We start from the raw sequence: 19,378 nt of genomic DNA on the forward strand, positions 1-19,378 counted from the left end.
TGTAATTTGCCAAGGATCGCAGGGGAGGGAAGGTAGCGGGACCATTTCTGTTCACTCCTGGTCACTGCTGTGCTCCTACTGAGCTGCATCCTGACTATTCCCTGCAAGCCAGTACCTTGGGGATACGATGGAGTTTAATACACCCTCAAATTGCTAGGCCCTTGGTGAGGCAGACAGGTTTACCACAGGGCTGGCTGGCATCAAGTCCCTGAAATAGCTTTGGGAATGGGACGGCATTGGTGCAAGGCAGACAGACAGGTGGGCAGGAAAGCCCTCTCCTTGGCCCTCTCCTTCACTTCACATTTCCCTGGTGGCTTCTATCTGGGAGCCGAAAGATACACATCGTGCAAAAAGTCATTCAGTGAGCTGAAATTACCTATATCGGGCGATGCAAAGATGGACTTTCCCCGAATATCTCTGCTTTGAGGTATTAGAATTCCGTTCATTATCCATCTGCAAGGAAAACGAGGAAATGAGACGGGTTTTCCACCTCCGCATATCAGCCAGGACAAATATACACAACAGTGCTTCATGTGAGATTTATACCGACCTGCGTGCGCCCACTCACACATACACACTTCTCCCCCTCCAGATAAATCTGCAGATCGTCTTATTTATTTAGGAAGGCGCATCATGCCCTTCTCATCGGCCCAGCTGTGAGAGCAGTTAGGTGGGCGATCCCACATGAGAAGGCCTTCTCCGCAGTGGCCCCAGACTTCTGGAACAAGCCCCCATCGGAGGTCTGCCATCCTCCATCACTGCAGGCTCTTAAGAAGGCCTTGAAAATATATTATTTTACCTTCTCGTGATATGATTAGTTGTTGCTGCTGCTATTGCCATTGTTGTTGCTGGCTTTATTGTTGGGTGTTGTCATTTTTATTGCTATTTTATTGTGTTTAGGTTTTCATTCCTTCATCATTTTAACTGTTCCTACGGATTTATTATTATTTATTTATTTATTTATTTATTTATTTATTTATTTATTTATATAGCACCATCAATGTACATGGTGCTGTACAGAGTAAAACAGTAAATAGCAAGACCCTGCCGCATAGGCTTACATTCCAATAAAATCGTAGTAGAACAATAAGGAGGGGAAGAGAATGCAAACAGGCACAGGGTAGGGTAAACAGGCACAGGGTAGGGTAAAACTAACAGTATAAAGTCAGAACAAAATCAAGTTTTAAAAGCTTTAGGAAAAAGAAAAGTTTTTAGCTGAGCTTTAAAAGCTGCGATTGAACTTGTAGTTCTCAAATGTTCTGGAAGAGCGTTCCAGGCATAAGGGGCAGCAGAAGAAAATGGACGAAGCCAAGCAAGGGAAGTAGAGACCCTTGGGCAGGTGAGAAACATGGCATTAGAGGAGCGAAGAGCACGAGCGGGGCAATAATGTGAGATGAGAGAGGAGAGATAGGAAGGAGCTAGACCGTGAAAAGCTTTGAAGGTCAACAGGAGACGTTTATATTGGATTCTGAAGTGAATTGGAAGCCAATAAAGAGATTTCAGAAGTAGAGTAACATGGTCAGAGCGGTGAGCCAAGAAGATGATCTTCGCGGCAAAGTGGTGAACAGAAACCAACGGACTGATGTGAGAAGAAGGAAGGCCAGAGAGGATTTGATTGTATTAGCCGCCTAGTGAGGGCTTCTGCCTTGAAAGGCGGCCAAGAAATGCTTCAAATAAATAAACAAACAAAGAAATGTAAAAGCGCTAAGAACTGGTATTGGGCGGAACTGGTATCTAACCTCTTGCAAAATCACATGGGTCATTAAAAACCCAATCACTGTTCTAGCCATTAAGATTGAGATGATGATGAGCATTGAAACTAGGCATTCAATGCCTGGGGAAATCTCAGAGGCCAGAAGAACAATTGGATCTATTACAGACTAAAGGCCTCCTTATATCGAATCAGACCACTGGCCCATTTAGCTGTCAGCTGCCTGCCCTTGTCAGCAACTAGTTCCGATGGAAGCCCTCAATGGGTTGTATGTGGCCGGGGGGGGGGACAGTTGCTGATTTCTACTATATTCCAGCCTTTCCAAAACCTGCTAGCCAGGGTCTTTCTTTATTGAAGGTGCTGAGGAGCATAGCTGGAATCCTCTACATACAAAGTGCAGGCGACAGCAGTGAACTGAGCATTCGGGACTGCATTCCGGTGGTAGGATAGCGCCAATGGCAAAACCAGGGGACAGACGTACTTCCAAATGCCAGCATAGTCTAGCTCAGTGGTTCCCAAACTTTTTCTGGTAACCGCCCCCTTGGTTCCACAAACTCATGCCCAGTGCCCCCTGCACGCAGCCCCTTTAAATGGGAAGCACCCGCCACAGGCTTGCCGAAGGAGGGAGGGAGGGAAAAGAGAGCGAACACCTCTGTTTTGCAGCCAGCGTGGCAGGGCACACCAAGTAGAGTATGTCTCTTCATTCGCGTTTTGGTGCTTTTGAAACATTTCAATTCACTGTTAAAAGGACTCTTCTTAAACGGTATTAATACATGTGCGGAGTCTTCCCCTATATGGCTTGGGACGAAACTACTTTCTCCCATAAAAATGTCCCTGGGTTTTAAGACCTTCTGGAGAGGCACTTCTCGGAAAAGACCACCTCAAGCGCCCCCCTGCTGCCCCCTTGCCTCTTAACGCCCCCCTATGCAATCCCACCCACCCCCAAGGGGGCAGTACCGCCCACTTTGGGAACCACTGGTCTAGCTTAAAGCTTTTGCTGCCAGTAATTACGCCTTTGAAGAGGCATTTCAACTGTTTAGAATGGGGAAAATCCTGCACAAGAGGCAGGAAACACCCCCAAGGGTTTGTGGAAGGCCGGATTAGGACTCCTGGCTGAGATGCCGCACTCCAAACCCGTCAGCTACGAAGCCTCTGGTAGCTGCAAAACAGCTCACATCAAGAGCTCTACCTGCCCCACTCCTGGCCCCTATTGTTTCTAGCCACCCCCTCTCAATCCACCCACCTCCCCATGAATCAAAAATGCAGGTACTGTTGCTTTCTTCTGTCTTATGCGCCGGTAGTCCGTGGAGAGAAGAACACAGCCCTTTCTCTCCACTTTGCTGCCATGCCACAGAACCCGTAGCTGAACCCATAATGATTACTTTGGGAGTCTTATTTCCCTCCTCCTCCCCGCCTCGCTATCAATCACCGAGACAGGAAACGGATGGCGCCTTTGTCCAATGGACGAGGCCCGCTTGCATTTTCAGAAATTGCCACGTCGAGTGCCGCTTTGTGGCTTTGATTTTTCATAGCCGGATTTCTCCTGAAGCACCCAAGCATAATATAATTCTCTGGCTTCTGAGATGTTGGATACTGCACCGCTGAACATGCCTGGAGCCAAATTCTCCTAGGAGGTATGCCTGCTCCCCATAATTACCAATACAAAAGGCAAGCAGTGAGCAATTCGGTTAAAACGAGCTCTGCTTGGGAAGTAAAGCACAGTAGAAGAAAATTCATCCTGGGTTTCTGTATTGGCATCGTATTTTCGGAGAGGTGGGAGTATGGTACTGCCATCTCTGCCAAACTTATACACATACTTTTTTCCTGACCTGCTGCAAATTCTGGTCAAACCAGATTTGCAGCATGCTTTCAGTGCAGTCTTATGCCTATCTACTTAGAAGAAAGTCCTATTTAGTGCAATGTGACTTACTCCCAGGTAAGTATGTGTAGGATTGCAGCCTTAAAACTGTATTTAGTAAAACATACCCCTTCTTCCAGACAGGAGAGCGAAACGGAGTCCACCATTATTATTATTATTATTATTATTATTATTATTATTATTATTATTATTATTTATTTATATAGCACCATCAGTGTACATGGTGCTGTACAGAGTAAAACAGTAAATAGCAAGACCCTGCCGCATAGGCTTACAATCTAATAAAATCATAGTAAAACAATAAGGAGGGGAAGAGAATGCAAACAGGTACAGGGTAGGGTAAGCAGGCACAGGGTAGGGTAAAACTAACAGTAGAAAGTAACAGTAGAAGTCTGCACAACATCAAGTTTTAAAAGCTTTAGGAAAAAGAAAAGTTTTTAGTTGAGCTTTAAAAGCTGCGGTTGAACTTGTAAGTACGGATGGCACAGGGAGCTATTGTTCAGTGCCTGTGACGTCACTGGGGGTGCTAGTATACTTCCCTACTTGCAATGCTGGAGCAATTGAGAAACTATTTTTTCTAGGGGTTTGTTTACAATTCATATTTATGTATACATAGGAATGTATGAGAATTTCTTTTCAGCTTGTAGATCACTTACAAATGCCCAGAATCCAAACAGGAGCTCATGTTACCTGAAAACGTTCCAAAATTCCAGGACTTGTGTCCATGTTTGCAAAATGTGAACCACCCAGAGAGCTTTGGCTATTGGGCGGTATAAAAATGTAATAAATAAACAAATAAATAAATAAATAAAATAAAATCTGCACTTCTAAAAATGTGCACTTGGGAGGGGGGATGCACAATTTTAACAATTTAATTTTTTTGAACATTTTAAAAAGTGCATCTTAATATGTACACTTTAAAAAGCACACTTTTAAAAATCCACCTTTTTGCACATTTTTAAAAAGGCACTATATATATATATATATATATATATATATATATATATATATATATCACATTTTCACACTTCAGTCAATGGGGAAAAGTGTGCCCCTTTGAAAATTCATATTTTTCCTACTTGTACAAATCGAAAAAACCCAAGCCATCATTTGGAAATCCAAACTGTTGTTTGTTAGTTCAGGAAAAATAGCCAACTATGGTTTGCCTCAAACCAGGATTGCAGCGAGGGAATCGTAGCACATGAAGGGATAAGGGAGCAGAGGAGAAGGAGGAGCCAGACCTCTTGTTCACATAACACCAAACCCTGGTGTTAATCTTTGAACCACCTCACTGTGCGTTTCCACATCCTGATGCGTTTGCTTGTTCCATTAGTGTACTTCTTTCCCAAGGGCTGGTGCACACCATCATGTTATCTATATCATCAGCTATTCTTAGCTAAACTAGTTGCTTCACCACAGCCAAGGAAGACACAAGCATGGATCAACTTACGTCTGATTCAAATCGGCATCTTGGGCTGCCAGATTGTGACCGGGACAGGAAAGTTGGCTTGATGGACAATTGCCCCGGTTTGTCACCTGATAGCTGCAGGGGTCGTATATACTCTGAGATCACACAGTGGCCTCCAGACGAGCTTTCATGACCTATGTGGAAAGGAGAAAGGGAAGAATGTCATAGGATATCATACTGGAAAATTTAGTGGGTTGGGGAAATTACCAGGTTGGGGGAGGCAGTGAGGGCTGGGCCCCCTTTGTGACACCCTTCTGAGTTTTTAGAAGGCTACAGGAAGGGATATGATTTGGTCAGATTAGATGAGAGTCAGGGTGTGGGGCTTGTGGGTTTCATTAAGGAGCCCCTAGATTCCCCCAACTCCATTATTCAAACTATGTCTTGGGATTGTTCCAATAGGGCTTTAAAATAATAACAACAACCACCTTTATTTTATTAGTGTTATCACAGGGATACCCAATCATTAAGACTTAATGGTAAAATCAATTCAGCTCCTTTACTGAAGTTTCTCCTTTAAATCTTATCCATTAAAGGCAGAAACCACTTTGTCGCTGGGGAACAAGGTTTGTAATCAAAAGACAGACATTCCCGCGAACTAAATCAGATGGAAGATTTGCAATAATCCATATCCAGCATTTTGCATCCCCCCATGCACCCCGCATTCAGAATGCGTGTGACATACCAACATTGCCACATAGCCAAATCAGATTGGCTACCTGATGCAATCATGTTCACAATGGGATCCCTGATTGCCTGGAAACATATGAAGGAGAAGAATTACTAAAGGCTACCTGATGCAACCATGTTCACAGTGTGATCCCTGATTGCCTGGGAACATAAGAAGAACTACTAAAAGCTACCTGGTACAGCCATGTTTACGTGATCCCTGATTGCCTGGGACATAAGAAGGAGAAGAACTACCAAAGACTACCTGATGCAACCATGTTCACAGTGTGATCCCTGATTGGCTGGGAACATAAGAAGAACTACTAAAAGCTACCTGATACAGCCATGTTTACGTGATCCCTGATTGCCTGGGACATAAGAAGGAGAAGAACTACCAAAGACTACCTGATGCAACCATGTTCACAGTGTGATCTCTGATTGGCTGGGAACATATGAAGGAAAAGAACTACTACACAGAGACAGCAGCTCACGCAAAAAGGGTTGGGAGGGCATTTACTTTTGTGCGAAATGGTTGTGTCCATTGACATTTGGCACCAACGACACTTCTCTCTGTTCTTCAGAACACCACCACCTGGAAATTAACAGTCTATGACATACTGCAGCCTGTTCTCAAACATCTGAACCACTATGATATATAGCATCTCTGAGAAACAGCCTTCACTTCACAACTGCCCTGAGAAATTGCTTGTACCATAGACGGAGATGCAGAGCACCCCGCTGGGATAAAGAGTGTGGACTTCAGGCTTCCCGGCAGGACCAGCTGCTATCCTTGCTTACAGTTGAACAATGGCTGATGGGTCCTTGGCTAGAGAGTCCGGGAAGGGGGCAGGGAGAAGGAAATTTGGTGGATATGAAGCAGAAAAGGAACTTGCTAAGGATGAGTGCATATGTGCCACTTTAATGCACCCGACCTCAGGCTGTTTCACACATGACCTGCAGGGAACCCAGGTTTATGGCCAAGTACACACTCGACAGCTGTTGCAGCTGATCCCGGCTCTCTTGATTTCATCTGTCCCTTTGCCACCTTACATTTCCTCCCATAATACGTCAACAGTCTTAAGGTGCACAGCTGGGGGGGGGAACCCAACCCCTGAATGTGTAGAGAGGTCTGTGCTGGTGATTGCTTTCACGTGGTAAACAGTTTTCATAGGCAATGGTTCACCGTGTAGTTTCGCCAAGTACATCTTCACGCCAGCACAGATCTTTCTTCCTGCCACGAATAACTGTGCCACGGTGCGAATGCTGCACATAAACTGGGCCCTCATTTGCAGGCTTCAGCAAGACTCTGCACGATGGTGTCCTTGTAGCCTGGCAGACATTTTCCAACTGAAAAAATATATTGCAGATTTCCAGATGGATTTGCAGTGAATGTGCCCCTCCCAGAAAGCAGGAGGGGGTAATATAGCATCTCCCCACACTTCTAAAGTAGGGGGTGGATGTATCCCTCATAGTTTCCTTCTAACCTAGGAATTTTTTTCAGCCAGAGGCCAATTTCAATTTTGTTGAAACTCTTGGAGGCTACGTTCCAGTGGTGGATGGGGTATCAGAGAGTAGAAAATAGCAGAAAGGATATGAGTGGGTGCAGGGCATGTAATAGCAAAGTACCTTTGTGAACTGACTATGAACCAGATTTTACCCTAAACTGCATGCAGATTCTGAAAAGGAAGGCCACAGAATTATTGCGTTACAGGGGGACAGAGAGGAATGCAGAGTGGCTCCGATATCTGAGGATGTCAGCACTGTCCTAAATTGGACTCTCTGGCTTTGCTACTGCTGCTGTTGCTGCCAGTATAATTAAGCTCCACTTTCTGCTTCTGTATTTGCGGCTTCCAGAGGAACAACAATGGAGTGGGGAGGGGGGGACATCATACAGCACGTCTACCCCGTGCCCCAACTTCTTTTCCAAAATGCCACCTTGCAGAGGCAGGTTGGTGTGGCGTTTATGGACCTCTGCTAAGAGCTGAGGGCCTCATCCTGTGCATGCTGAACAGCCACAGATTAAAGGACCACTATGTCAGATGGGACCCAACCTCTTGGAGAGAGGCAAAGGCAAGGGCTGAATGCTTCGCCTCTCCCTTGGTTCGGACATCCTGTCTTGTCCAAAGTGCTGATCATGGATGGATTCCAAACGTCTCCATAACTTTGATCTCTTGCAGAGAAAGGCACCTGGAGAGGTAAGGCTGACTGGACAAATGCCTGGGGAGGAAAGGGTTAAACAGCCCATCCTACACTTGCTGGTCCTTCTGCTCAATCTGAATCCACCTGCAGCTGCTCTACCTGATATTTTAGAAAGATCTTAGGGGAAGATAATCATGGAATTACATGTAGGCTGAAAGCTGAAATAATCAATGTGTGGCTTTCTGCTTCACCTGCCTGGGATTTTGACCCCCAATAACGCTTTCTCTGTTCCTGCAAAGCATGCGTGGGAAAGACGTGCTCAGCTGCTGCTGTTTCTCAAAGGCTATAACACACGGTGAACCCATTCAGAAGACACCTTAAACCATGGCTTTAGCCATGGTGGTTAAGCCAGAAAGCCAGGCTGTGTTCAGAAGACACCTTAAACTATGGCTTTAACCACGGTGAATAAGGCTTTTTGCGTTATTCACCATGGTTAAAGCCATGGTTTAAGGTGTCTTCTGAACAGGGCCATAGAGAAAGGGCTTCCTTCAATCCTGCTCAGTCCATCTCCTTGGGCTTCCAGAACCTTCCGCATGGGGGTTGGGCTGTGACGGATGGGATGGGGCCAGCTCTTGCCCTCATACCAATGGAAGTGGATGGTTAATGTGCTCTTGAATAGGGCTGTAGTGTACACAACCAGCCCAAGAGGCAAAGGACAAGATGGCGCCCCCACCAATCCACCTACAGCAGCTGAATCTTATTTCAACCCTGACAATGGGACATAGTCCAGCAACTCAGCTGAGGGCAGCAGACAATTAGAGGGTCACATGGCAGGCACAGTTCTGTCCTCCAAAAAATGGGAATCTCTGAGGGGATCAGGAGGAACAACTGGGTGGGTGGCCTACCAGCATCTACCACCTGAAGCATGTTGCCTCACCCTGCTTAATGGCAGGGCCAGCCCTCTCAATGGCCAACCTGGGGTTGGTGCCGTGTAGTGCGTAGAATGGACCTAAACAAAACCCAGGCAATCTTGCTCACTCTATGAGCCTCCTCCTGCTTCCGTTGCTGGCACAAACCCTGCTCACCACGAAAGCGTTCACCAGAAGCAGACACTACAATGTGACGGACTTCTTAATTTAAAGGTCTCAGAGCACAAATTAGCTGCTGGCGCTTGAAGAGTATTTGCACAAGACAATTCATGCAATTGATTGATCCATTATGAACAATTCTGAATGCCTGAGAGAGCATTAGGTTGTCCTCCATATCTGATGAACAGCAAATCTTACTGATTGGCTTCACTGGGAAGATAGTTATCCTCCTTTCCAAAACAGATTTCAATTGGCTGCGGTTAGAAGATACATCTTTTTTTCCCCCAAGTGGATTTGAGTTGCACAATCTAATCCAATCCGACCAGGTTTTTGTTTGTTAGTTTGCTTTGAAATTCGCTGCATCTTTACAAGTGCCGAAACGCTTCAAGGTGTGCACTAGTGTAAATCGGATACAAATTCGAAACGTGACAACATTGCAGAATTCACCTTTTAGAACTTTGGACCCTTGGAAATGTTGTTTCCGAACTTTCTTTCGAGGGATGGTTTTAAAGACAACAACTTAAATATTCACTCTCCTCACTTATACCTAAAGCAATAATGCAAAGTAGCTACTTCGCTTCCCATCCTTTCCCACCTTATTTTCCAAAAATGCCCAAATCCAGCTGTCTTTCTAACAGTGCACTGAACCGTTTCTCCCTGGGGATAGCCCTACATCTGTTTCCCTCACTGCATCTACAATTCTCTCCCACACTCCCCAATATAATTTTAGTTTACTACTGGATAAGAAAACAGAACATCCGTTTTCTGGAGCAGAAATTTGGATACAGTCAACAGCTTTAAGAGAGTTGAAAATGGTTTGAGAGAGGCATCGTTTCCCATCTAGTGCAGGGGTGGACAATCAATGACCCTCCAGCTGTTTTGTCCTACAATTCCCATCAGCCTCAACCAGCATAGCCAATGGTGAGGGATCATGGGAGTTGTAGGCCAAAACTTGGAGAGCCATGAGTTGCCCACTCATGCCATAGTGTGTATACTCTCCCTCCCTCTCTCTCTCTCTCTCTGTCCCACACGCTCACACACATTTTCTTCCACTGTTGCTTCAGTTCGAACTGTTTGTGCAGGCTTTTAAAATCATATAACTGGGCCCAATTCAAAGTGCTGGTATTAACATTTAAAGCCCTAAACAGCTTGGGGCCAGGCTATCTGAAGGAACACCTCCTCCCATATGTACTTGCCTGGACCCTAAGGTCATCATCAGGGGTCCTTCTCCGTGAGCCCCTGCCAAAGGAAGTGAGGCAGGTGGCTACCAGGATGAAGGGCCTTCTCTGCTGTGGCACCCCGGCTGTAGAATGAGCTCCTTAGAGAGGTCTGTCTAGCACCTACACTATATTCTTTTAGACGCCAGGTGAAGACCTTTTTATTCTCCCAGTATTTTAACAGTCTATAAATTAATTTTAACTTTGCTGTTTTAAATTTGTAATTTAAATTTGTATTTTTGCATTGCTGCTGTTTTTTTTTTTAAAAAAAAAATCTTGGTTGTGCTTTTATATTGTATTTCATATTATGGTTTTGTACTGTTGTTTTATACTTTGAATGGACTTAATTTTGTGAACCGCCCAGAGAGCTCCGGCTATTGGGCGGTATAGAAATGCAATAAATAAATAAATAAATAAATAAAATGCAACCCCCTACAAAACCTGTTTAAGCAGAGGCAAAGGCAGAATGAGCGTGTAAGCCCTGAGCCACGATCCCTCTTCCAAATAGTCTTCAACTATCTGAAAATAAATAATCGTCCCTCTCCAGCCAAATGCCTTTGAGCACCAGACGTTGGGAACGAAGAACAGGAAATGAACTTCATCGCCATGTTCTGCTTTCCAGGGCATCTGGCTGGTTATTGATGAAAAAAGGATGCTTGGCTTAGCTGGACCCTGGGTCTGATCCAACAAGCCAATGCTTATGTTAATACTACTGAACGTTTCGCCATAAAGCAGGTGGGAGTTCACGCTGCTTTTACCTGATGTCTTTTTGCCTGTTGTATCATTCTTATATTGTATCTTTGTAGAGTGGAAGCCAGCCCAGTAGATTTTATTTGGAGGGCTGGGTAAAGTTCTATTCAACTGGAATCTTGATTGCTCAGATCTGTGTGTCTGCTGGGCTCTGGATTGAATCCAGTTAGCTTTCCTTGAATTCGCTTTGGGATTTCTTCCTCCACTGGCAGGTAAGGGCCAAACAAGAAGTGTTTATGTCAGGGGAGATAAAGCAGAGGCGAAGGAAAGTCTCACTCTTTCCCCCCACCCTGCAATCTTTTTAGGGTTCAAAGCTAATGCCCCACCCTTTTGGTCCTAAGTCAACATCTGGATTGGCCCAACCTGCCAATGCAAAACCTCAGCAGAGGATCGACCGCGATGCTAGGCCGGGCTGTGTGCACAAATCAACATGCCGGAGCTATTCCAACTGTCCTCGGATAACCTCCCGTCAATGCTGCTGCTGTGACCTTTGCAAATTATTTATGCACTGGAAGCAAACTAGCAAGCCGAGGCTCAGCTCATTAGTGGTAGCCGCTACGGGCGAAATAGAAAAGACCCAGCCGTACCACCCCAGCCACCTCCCACCCCCTTGGGGGAGTTTTACGTGTTGGTTTGGGAAACACACAGCCTAAAGGAACATTCGAATCAGAAAGGCAAGAGGAATTTGGTCTGAAATTATTCTGTAACCATCTTCTTGCATTTCTAGATCCTTACTTCCTCCGATGCCTTAAAAAGCAAAGTGAAAAGACATTTCACAAGATGTTATTTGGTTTGGGTTTTCACGGCGAAGGACTGAAGACTTCTGGAATGTACTTCAGTGAGTTTGTTAAGTCTTCCTTATTAAGGCAGGGATTGCAGGGGGGTGGGTGATATAGGGACCAATCCACTAGGGCATTCTCTTATGCAAGCCCCATTGGTCGTACAAAAGCAAACGTTAAATCAACAACTCCCTTTCCCTCCAGTGCATCCGAGAGCCAGTCTACGCATTCAGAATAATCATGTCACATCCCCGTTGAGACCGCACCACTTCAGCCTGCTGGGGGATATAAATACTCAAAGCAACCTTCCTCAAGCTGGGCGCCTTCCGATACATTGGCTTACAACTTCCATCAGCCCCGGCCAGGATAGCCAATGGTCAGGGATGATGAGTTGCAGGTCAAATATATGGAAGGACCTGGATTGAATGTTTGGCCAAATTATTATTATTATTATTATTATTATTATTATTATTATTATTATTATTATTATTATTATCCCACCTTTTGCCCAATACTGGGCCTCAAGGCAGCCGTACAAAATTTGAAATATATACATTTTAAACCTAGGAAAAGAAATGTACAAAAAACCCAACAACAATATTAAAACATAAACTTTACAAGTCCTTAACATAGATGGAGGACCAGATTATTCGCCAAAGGCCTGCTGGAACAAACAACTTTTTGCCTGCTTCCGAAAGCCCATCAAGGAGGGAGCCAGCCTAGCTTCCCCGGGAAGTGAGTTCCAAAGCACTGGAGCAGCCACCGAGAAGGCCCTCTCCCGTGTTCCCACCAAGCGCGCCTGTGAAGATGGTGGGACTGAAAGAAGGCCTTCTCCAGAAGATCTCAAAGCACGGGCAGGCTCATAAGGGAGAATACGGTCTCTCAGATAACCTGGACGCTCTGGTAATCCAAGGAGACAAATTTTAAGCTAGTTCTCTCCCTGATATACTGATTTCACAATCCCACCTCCCCTCCACTTCCATCTATCTAAGGCAGACAGACCCTCTTCCTACAGACTGAAGTGGTACATTTCAAACAGAGCTGTAACTCATGCTAATCATCATAATGAATGAAGCCTCCAGGATTTTCTAGACCAGAGCAGAACTTTCTAGACATTCTACGGGCAGCTTTGAACCAAAGTGCTCACTCTCACCTTTGCCTAAGGAGGTGGCAATTCCATTCATTAATTGGGACAAGGATTTGCTAGGTGAGACAGGGATATCCACGGATGCCAACGCACTGCTACTCAGGAGATCAATCTTCCCAGCTTGCTGCCGAAACCTTTCCAGTTCCTTGGACAAGAGGTTAAACTGCTCGCTCTGCGTCCGACATTTCTCCTCTAGCTCGCGAACCTTGGCCTGGGCAAATTGAGAACAGAGAAGAGATGGAGGGGTGGGCAGGATGAAGAGGCATGCCACACGTGCGCATCAGGGTTCCAAAGGGCTGGCGCAGCCCAGATCTTTCCCTTGCCCACATGGCCATTCCTAGGTTTACCGCCCCACAAGATCAAATGGAATAGGTAAATTTGGTGACTTCTGCCTATCGGTCCAGCTGAAATGCTCAGCAGTTCCCAGGCACTCGCCGAGGGAAACCCAGCCAGAATTCAATGAGGGCAGCATGACCCCCATGCCGGTTGGAGAATGCTGGGAGTTGGAGGTACACATCTGGAGGAAGCCAGCTTGGGAAAGGATGCACTAAGGTGCCACGGTTGTATGAACCATTGGGATGTGTGTGATCAACTTTTGGGCTTGGAAGGGGCTGCCGCTATCGTGCAAATCACACTGCTGATGTGCATAACCTCCACGTGGAAGCAGAAGTTAATAGAAACTGTATTTCCAGCTGATCTCAGCTGGGTCAAAGGCACATTTGTATGGGGGGGGGAGCACTGAGAACACGGCTCATGGAATAAAATGCCTGCTGCCATCACAGTCACTGCTGGACACACTATTGCCCGGTTTACATATTACAATTTTTCACATGAGCGCATGCCCAAGACCAGTTGAACCCGTGGACGTCCAAAGGTATCGTGTAAACCGTGCCCATTAAGAGTGCCGAGACCAAACTGCAAAGAGCAAACTGGGAGCCCCTGTTTCCCCATCACGTAATTATCTTAGCATGACAACCTGGAAGAATATAAGCAAGAGTTGTGCGCCTGGTGTGATTCAACAGGAGCATAGGAGGAAGGCTGCTGGTTGTGGTGTTGGGTACAGAATTCATCTTCCCGGAAAAAAAAAATCTCGCTCTTTTTAAAGGTTGGGAAGACGGAGCCAGCATGGTGTAGTGAGAGCCAGTGTGATGCATGTATCAGACCACTAGGACTTGGAGAGTTAAGCGTAAATCCCCATTTAGCCATGGTGCTCACTAGGAGACCCTGGACCTTGGGTCACCGACTCTGAGCCTAACTTGTCTTGCAGGGATGTTGTGAGGTTAACACTAGGGAGCAGGGAGGGACCTGTGTATACTGCCTTGAACTAAGTGACAAAAAGATGGGACACAGATTGATTGAATGACTCAGTGAATGAATGATAGCACTGTCAGTGCCTAGTGCAACCTCACATGTTTGGGGAATGGCTGAATAAGATTTTCAAGGAGAAATCAGCAACGGATTCAAATGAGTTCAGATTTCTATGAATCCGAGCTGCAGATTCCGCAGCAGAATGGCCTTTTCTGAGTTGCGTGGATTCCGTGGACTTGCAGACAATTTTTTTAATGGGATTTGTACAAATTCACACTTGCACTAACGTGCATTAGCTCAAGCGGAATGAAATTCTTGAACATCCCTAAAAAAAACCTGATGCCATCAATGAGCGGATGACAGAATGAAAGAGTCCTGACAATCTGTGAAGCACAGGCAGAATAGGTTGAACAAAATCCATACATCCCAACTTCCTAGTTGCTGGGGAACGTGGGTTAGATGGACCCTTGGTCGAATCCAGCATGGCCCTTCTTAAATATTCTTATGCTCCTCTTCACGACAACCAGCAGAAACACCATAAATTGTACAAAACAGTTTTTTAAATGGAAAATAAAAATTATGCAAAACAAGAAAGAAAAAGAAATCATGCACATTAAGGACATATTTGGGTCCAAACAGTGGGAAGTTAACAAGCAGTGAAACCCTGTAAATGTCTGCTCAGAAGTACGTCCCATTGAGTCCAATGGGAATTACTCCCAGGTAAGTGTATATAGGATTGCAACCTCAGTGCATAAATGAAGGAACAAATAATTTAGGGGGGGTTATAGAATTCACCTTTTCTTTTTTGTGGTGTTTTCAGTTTCGCATCAGTGCAGAATTTTGGGGTGTTTGTTTTAGCTCACAGAGCCCTAGTTATAAGAAACCAGCTTTCGAGTTAAGTGAGGCCCAGGATCCATTTGGCCAAGCTCTCTGGATTGGGGGAAAAGGAACGTATTTACATATGTGGTGGGAATGCAAATATGTACAAAAATTGTGGAAGATGGTGTTTTTGGAGATTGAAGAAATTGTGGGAATGAAGATAGAACGAACACCAAAAGTCGCATTACTGTCACTATTTGAAGATTTAAAATGTAAAAAGGAAATTAAGGAATTGATATCGAATTTGCTGACTGCAGCAAGATTGATTGTAGCTAGGAACTGGAAGATTCAAGGAGATTATTGTATTGAAGAATGGTACAAAGAAGTATGGGATATAGCTATTAATGATAAATTGACTTGTAATATTAAATTGAGAAGAGGTATAGCTAAAACAAATGATTTTGAAGGAATCTGGAAACAGTTCCTAATATTCGTGTTTTTTAAGGGAAGTGGGAAACCGCCAGCAGAAGAAAGGATGAGATTTTGGAATCAGGAATGAGATCCCGAGGTGGGGGGTGCACTTGTATGTTAAGTTTGATTATGTTATATAGATACGATATTAATGTTAATCAACATTTATGTAGTATGTTGTTGTTTTTAATTGTAATGGTGTATGTTTAAGTATTGTAGAAAATAAAATATATATATATATATATATATATATATATATATATATATATATATTAAAAAAGGAAGTGGTCTTCCCCAGCTCTGTGAAGTAAGGTCCCGTCTCCCCCATTGGAGATGCCAAGTACAGAAATTGGGATTTCATAAAAGGGTATTCTATATTCTACTTTTGATCTGGTGTTCTACCAGCAATGCAGTTTACTGAACACTGAAGCTGCAGCAAAGAAGCAATCTGATCACACCATTAAGCTCCTAGATTTCAGCTCACCATGCCACCACACACAAAGAAGAGAAGGCTGAGCATACAAGCTGTGATCTGGGTGTGCAGTGAAGCAACCAAATGACTGTTTCACTGTGAAATCAATGCCTGGTAGAAATTATCATCACGACTTCATGGAGATTAGGACTATCAGTGTTTATTAGCCATGCTTGCTATGAATGGACTCCCCGTGCTCAGAAAGAATACAGATCTGATTTCCAGACGTTGGGTCAAATGAAAAGGGGACAACGTCTCCTCGTTATCCCTTGCTTTGTAGACGCTTCCTGGGGCATCTAGTTGGCCACAGTTAGAGTGCTGAACTAGAGGAACCTTTGGCCTAATCCTGCACGACGATTCTTATAATCACCACTTGCCCAGTAATTGACCTATGGTAAAACCGTCCTGTGAATTGGCCCTAACATATATTCAAAACTCTGCATTCCTGAAAATATTCAGCAGCTCACATTTTTTTTAATTAAAAAGCAAACACCACCACCAAACACAACACAAATAACTTCCAGACACTGTCAAATCAGTTTGTTCTATATTTCGAGCTGGAATGGGAGAAAGGCTTTAGATCATAAGCCAAGAATCCTAGTCCTGTTTTTTTGTTTAGCTTCCAGACTCAGAAAAGCAAGCCAAACTTTTAGGTGGATCTCTGAGTAGTTTGCATCAAATTTTCAGTTTCCATAAAAAAATAAAAATAAAATCTGATTGTAGCATCTCTAATGTAATATGTTTACTTGTATTTGATAAGCAAAGCTAAAAAAAAAGGGGGGATTCTTATGTTTTCGGTGGTTTTACTCCCAACACAAATATTTGAGAAGGGAAATTAAAGCACACTTAATGTAAATTAAATGTTATATTATGGAGAGATTATTATTGGAATACTTGTAAAAAAAAATGAAGTCAATAGCATGTAATTCCTTTGAATTGTTTAAAATTAAGGAGGGGAGAGGTTAGGGTGACCAACTGTCAGGATTTCCCCGGATTTGTCCTGGTTTTTGTTCTTTCCATGGTGTCAGGGGGGATTTTCTATAATTTTCAATAATGTCCTGGAATGACACACCTTCCCCTTTATGGCTGCCATTAGCTTGGCAGGAGGGAATGACATGCTTTCTTGAGGCACGTCATTCCCCCACCCCGAGCTCCAGTTGAGGTCTTAAAGGGGAAAGTAGGTCATTTGTGGACATTATAGAAAAGGCCCCAATTGGAGTGGATGGTGGTGGTGCAGAATGAAATCCTTTCCCCTCCTCCACTCCAATCGGGTTCTTTAAGGTGGCGGGGGAATAACGTACTTTCTGCAGGACTCAGAAAGCTGCTTCCCCCCCACACACACACTAGGTGTCCTCTTTTTTCGTTTCCCAAATATGGTCACCCTAGGAGAGGTACTGAAAACTGTTGATGCACTAATAAATTTTAGCAACCCAAAGCTATGCATGATTCGTTAACAACCACTCTTTTATTTCGACAGAGTTCAACTTGTTTCCACTGTTGGAGCACCTTTAATTTTGCTGTCACTATTTATGAGTTTCGTTTCACACTGAGACACACATAGAATCATAGAATAGCAGAGTTGGAAGGAGCCTACAAGGCCATCGAGTCCAACATGTATTTCAATGACTTCTGTGTGTTATCTCACATACGTGCTGGGGATAATCACCTGAAACCCCCCCCCCACTAATTACAACTTTGAAACTGCCAAGCTTAATAGTGCATATTCACATTTGGCATCCATTCGTTACTAATGAACTTATGAAACGGAAAATTCTGTGCGGAAAAAAAAATAAAGCAACATTCTGCCCCACATCACTGTGGTTGCTTAAATAAGCTTTGATTATTATATTGGTTATTGGTTACTGAACACGCTGCTCCACTTGTTTGGGTGGAGGCTGGAGAGAAGCACTGAAAAGAAAGGGGAGCGATCCACCAACACTCCTGAAGTTGAGCGCACCGGAAGGTAATGATTACCATTCCTTTCCTAAGGTTTGCTTACCATTTTTATAAAGGGTAAAGCCCAATGGAATCATAGTGGATCTTAATTTTTTACCAATGTTCATTTATTTGTCGGTATTTCAGCAGTCTACCACGGAGGTTAGAACCTGCAGCCAACATGCCAAGCTTCTATGTTTATGTTATGGCGAATGCTTAACTTTTGAAAATTGAAAACGTGTATTACTGACCAAGTTGGAAACGGTGCCTACAATCCGGAGTCATCGTTTAATATTACATTTATACGTTTTCCCTTGTTTGTATTCTTTCACGTTTATGACATGTGTTTGTCCTTGTTAATCACCAGTAACTTTGCTGTATGTTTATTAAATGTTTGCTAAATGTCCATTGACATTCATTATATGACTGCTGGCTAGGATAAATCGTGTTAAGGCCTTTGGTAGATGCAGAACACATTGGGTTCCCTGTATTTTGTGCGCTCAACTTCAGGAGCGTTGGTGGATCTTTTTCCTTTCTTTTCAATCTCACAGTGAGGGTTCCTCTTTTTTTTTGCTTTTGGGAGAAAAACATTGGGCGTGTCTACACCAGGGGAGAGGAGGGGGAGGATCTCACAATATGGTGATCGCAAGATCTTCCCCCTCAGTCCACATGTGACACGCAATGTCCCGGGAGGAAGGAGGACGTCACGCCAGCCATTTTTGTATTATTGTTGAAGATGAGCGCATGAGGGCTCCATCAAAAAGGTAACTTTTTGTTAAAAAGAAATAAAGATCCAGCTCCCCCCTCCCACCTCTGATGGGCACAGAGCTCCTGAAGAGCTCCATGCCCCATGCCCGGTTCCCAGATCTTCGCATTTACTCACAAGGAGCTGGGACGAAGCTGGGATGGCCGCCCACACTTCCCGCGGTCTCAGGATGATCCTGAGACTGCGGGAAAACCTGGGGTAAAAGCCATCCCAGTTATCCCAGGGAAAGGCAGGGATCATCCCTCCCTGCCCCCAGGATCCCCTGTGTGTCATATGGATGCACAGGGATGATCCCGGGGCAATCCCCGGGATAAGGCATGGTCTAGACATGCCCACTGTAGCAGTTTTGAACATGACTCCTGAAGGGGGAAAATGACTGCATTTTCCAGCAAGCTGGCAAAAGGGTGTGTGTGTGTGTGTGTGTGTATTGCTAATTAACACTATCTGTTGGAGGACTTGCCCACTGCCTCATGCTCAATTTGCAGGGTTTGTAACAAACAAAACAACGCCTCCAGACTTCTCTCTTCACAAAGGAAGAATTGTGGAGCTGAGAGTACCCAACTTTGTCTTCCCATTAATCAGCCAGCCAGCCAAGTAATCTGAACTCAGATGAAATCCACACGCAACCTGAAAGTGACGGCTTTGCACGAAAGTTTGGAACCATTCTTACTGGGCATGCTGGTAAGATTGGTCGTTGACATCAAAATGTGCGCCTTGAGAGCTTGCCATTCATGAATCACTCTTTGTGCCAAGGCTCACGGCT

General features: G+C 44.4%; 1 protein-coding gene across 1 annotated transcript in view; it reads right to left on the bottom strand.

The window, feature by feature from the left end:
- The window catches only part of RIMBP2 (RIMS binding protein 2), a 195,815-nt gene that overhangs the window by 38,421 nt on the left and 138,016 nt on the right, over nt 1-19,378 (bottom strand). The window contains exons 10-12 of the mRNA XM_063143936.1: nt 12,851-13,055; nt 5,041-5,192; nt 377-453 (exon numbers count right to left, since the gene is read on the bottom strand). Coding sequence (XP_063000006.1) covers nt 377-453; nt 5,041-5,192; nt 12,851-13,055 — 434 coding nt within the window. The remainder of the gene's footprint in view (nt 1-376; nt 454-5,040; nt 5,193-12,850; nt 13,056-19,378) is intronic.

Source organism: Elgaria multicarinata, chromosome 18, assembly GCF_023053635.1.
Source record: "Elgaria multicarinata webbii isolate HBS135686 ecotype San Diego chromosome 18, rElgMul1.1.pri, whole genome shotgun sequence".
NCBI classification, from domain to species: domain Eukaryota; kingdom Metazoa; phylum Chordata; class Lepidosauria; order Squamata; family Anguidae; genus Elgaria; species Elgaria multicarinata.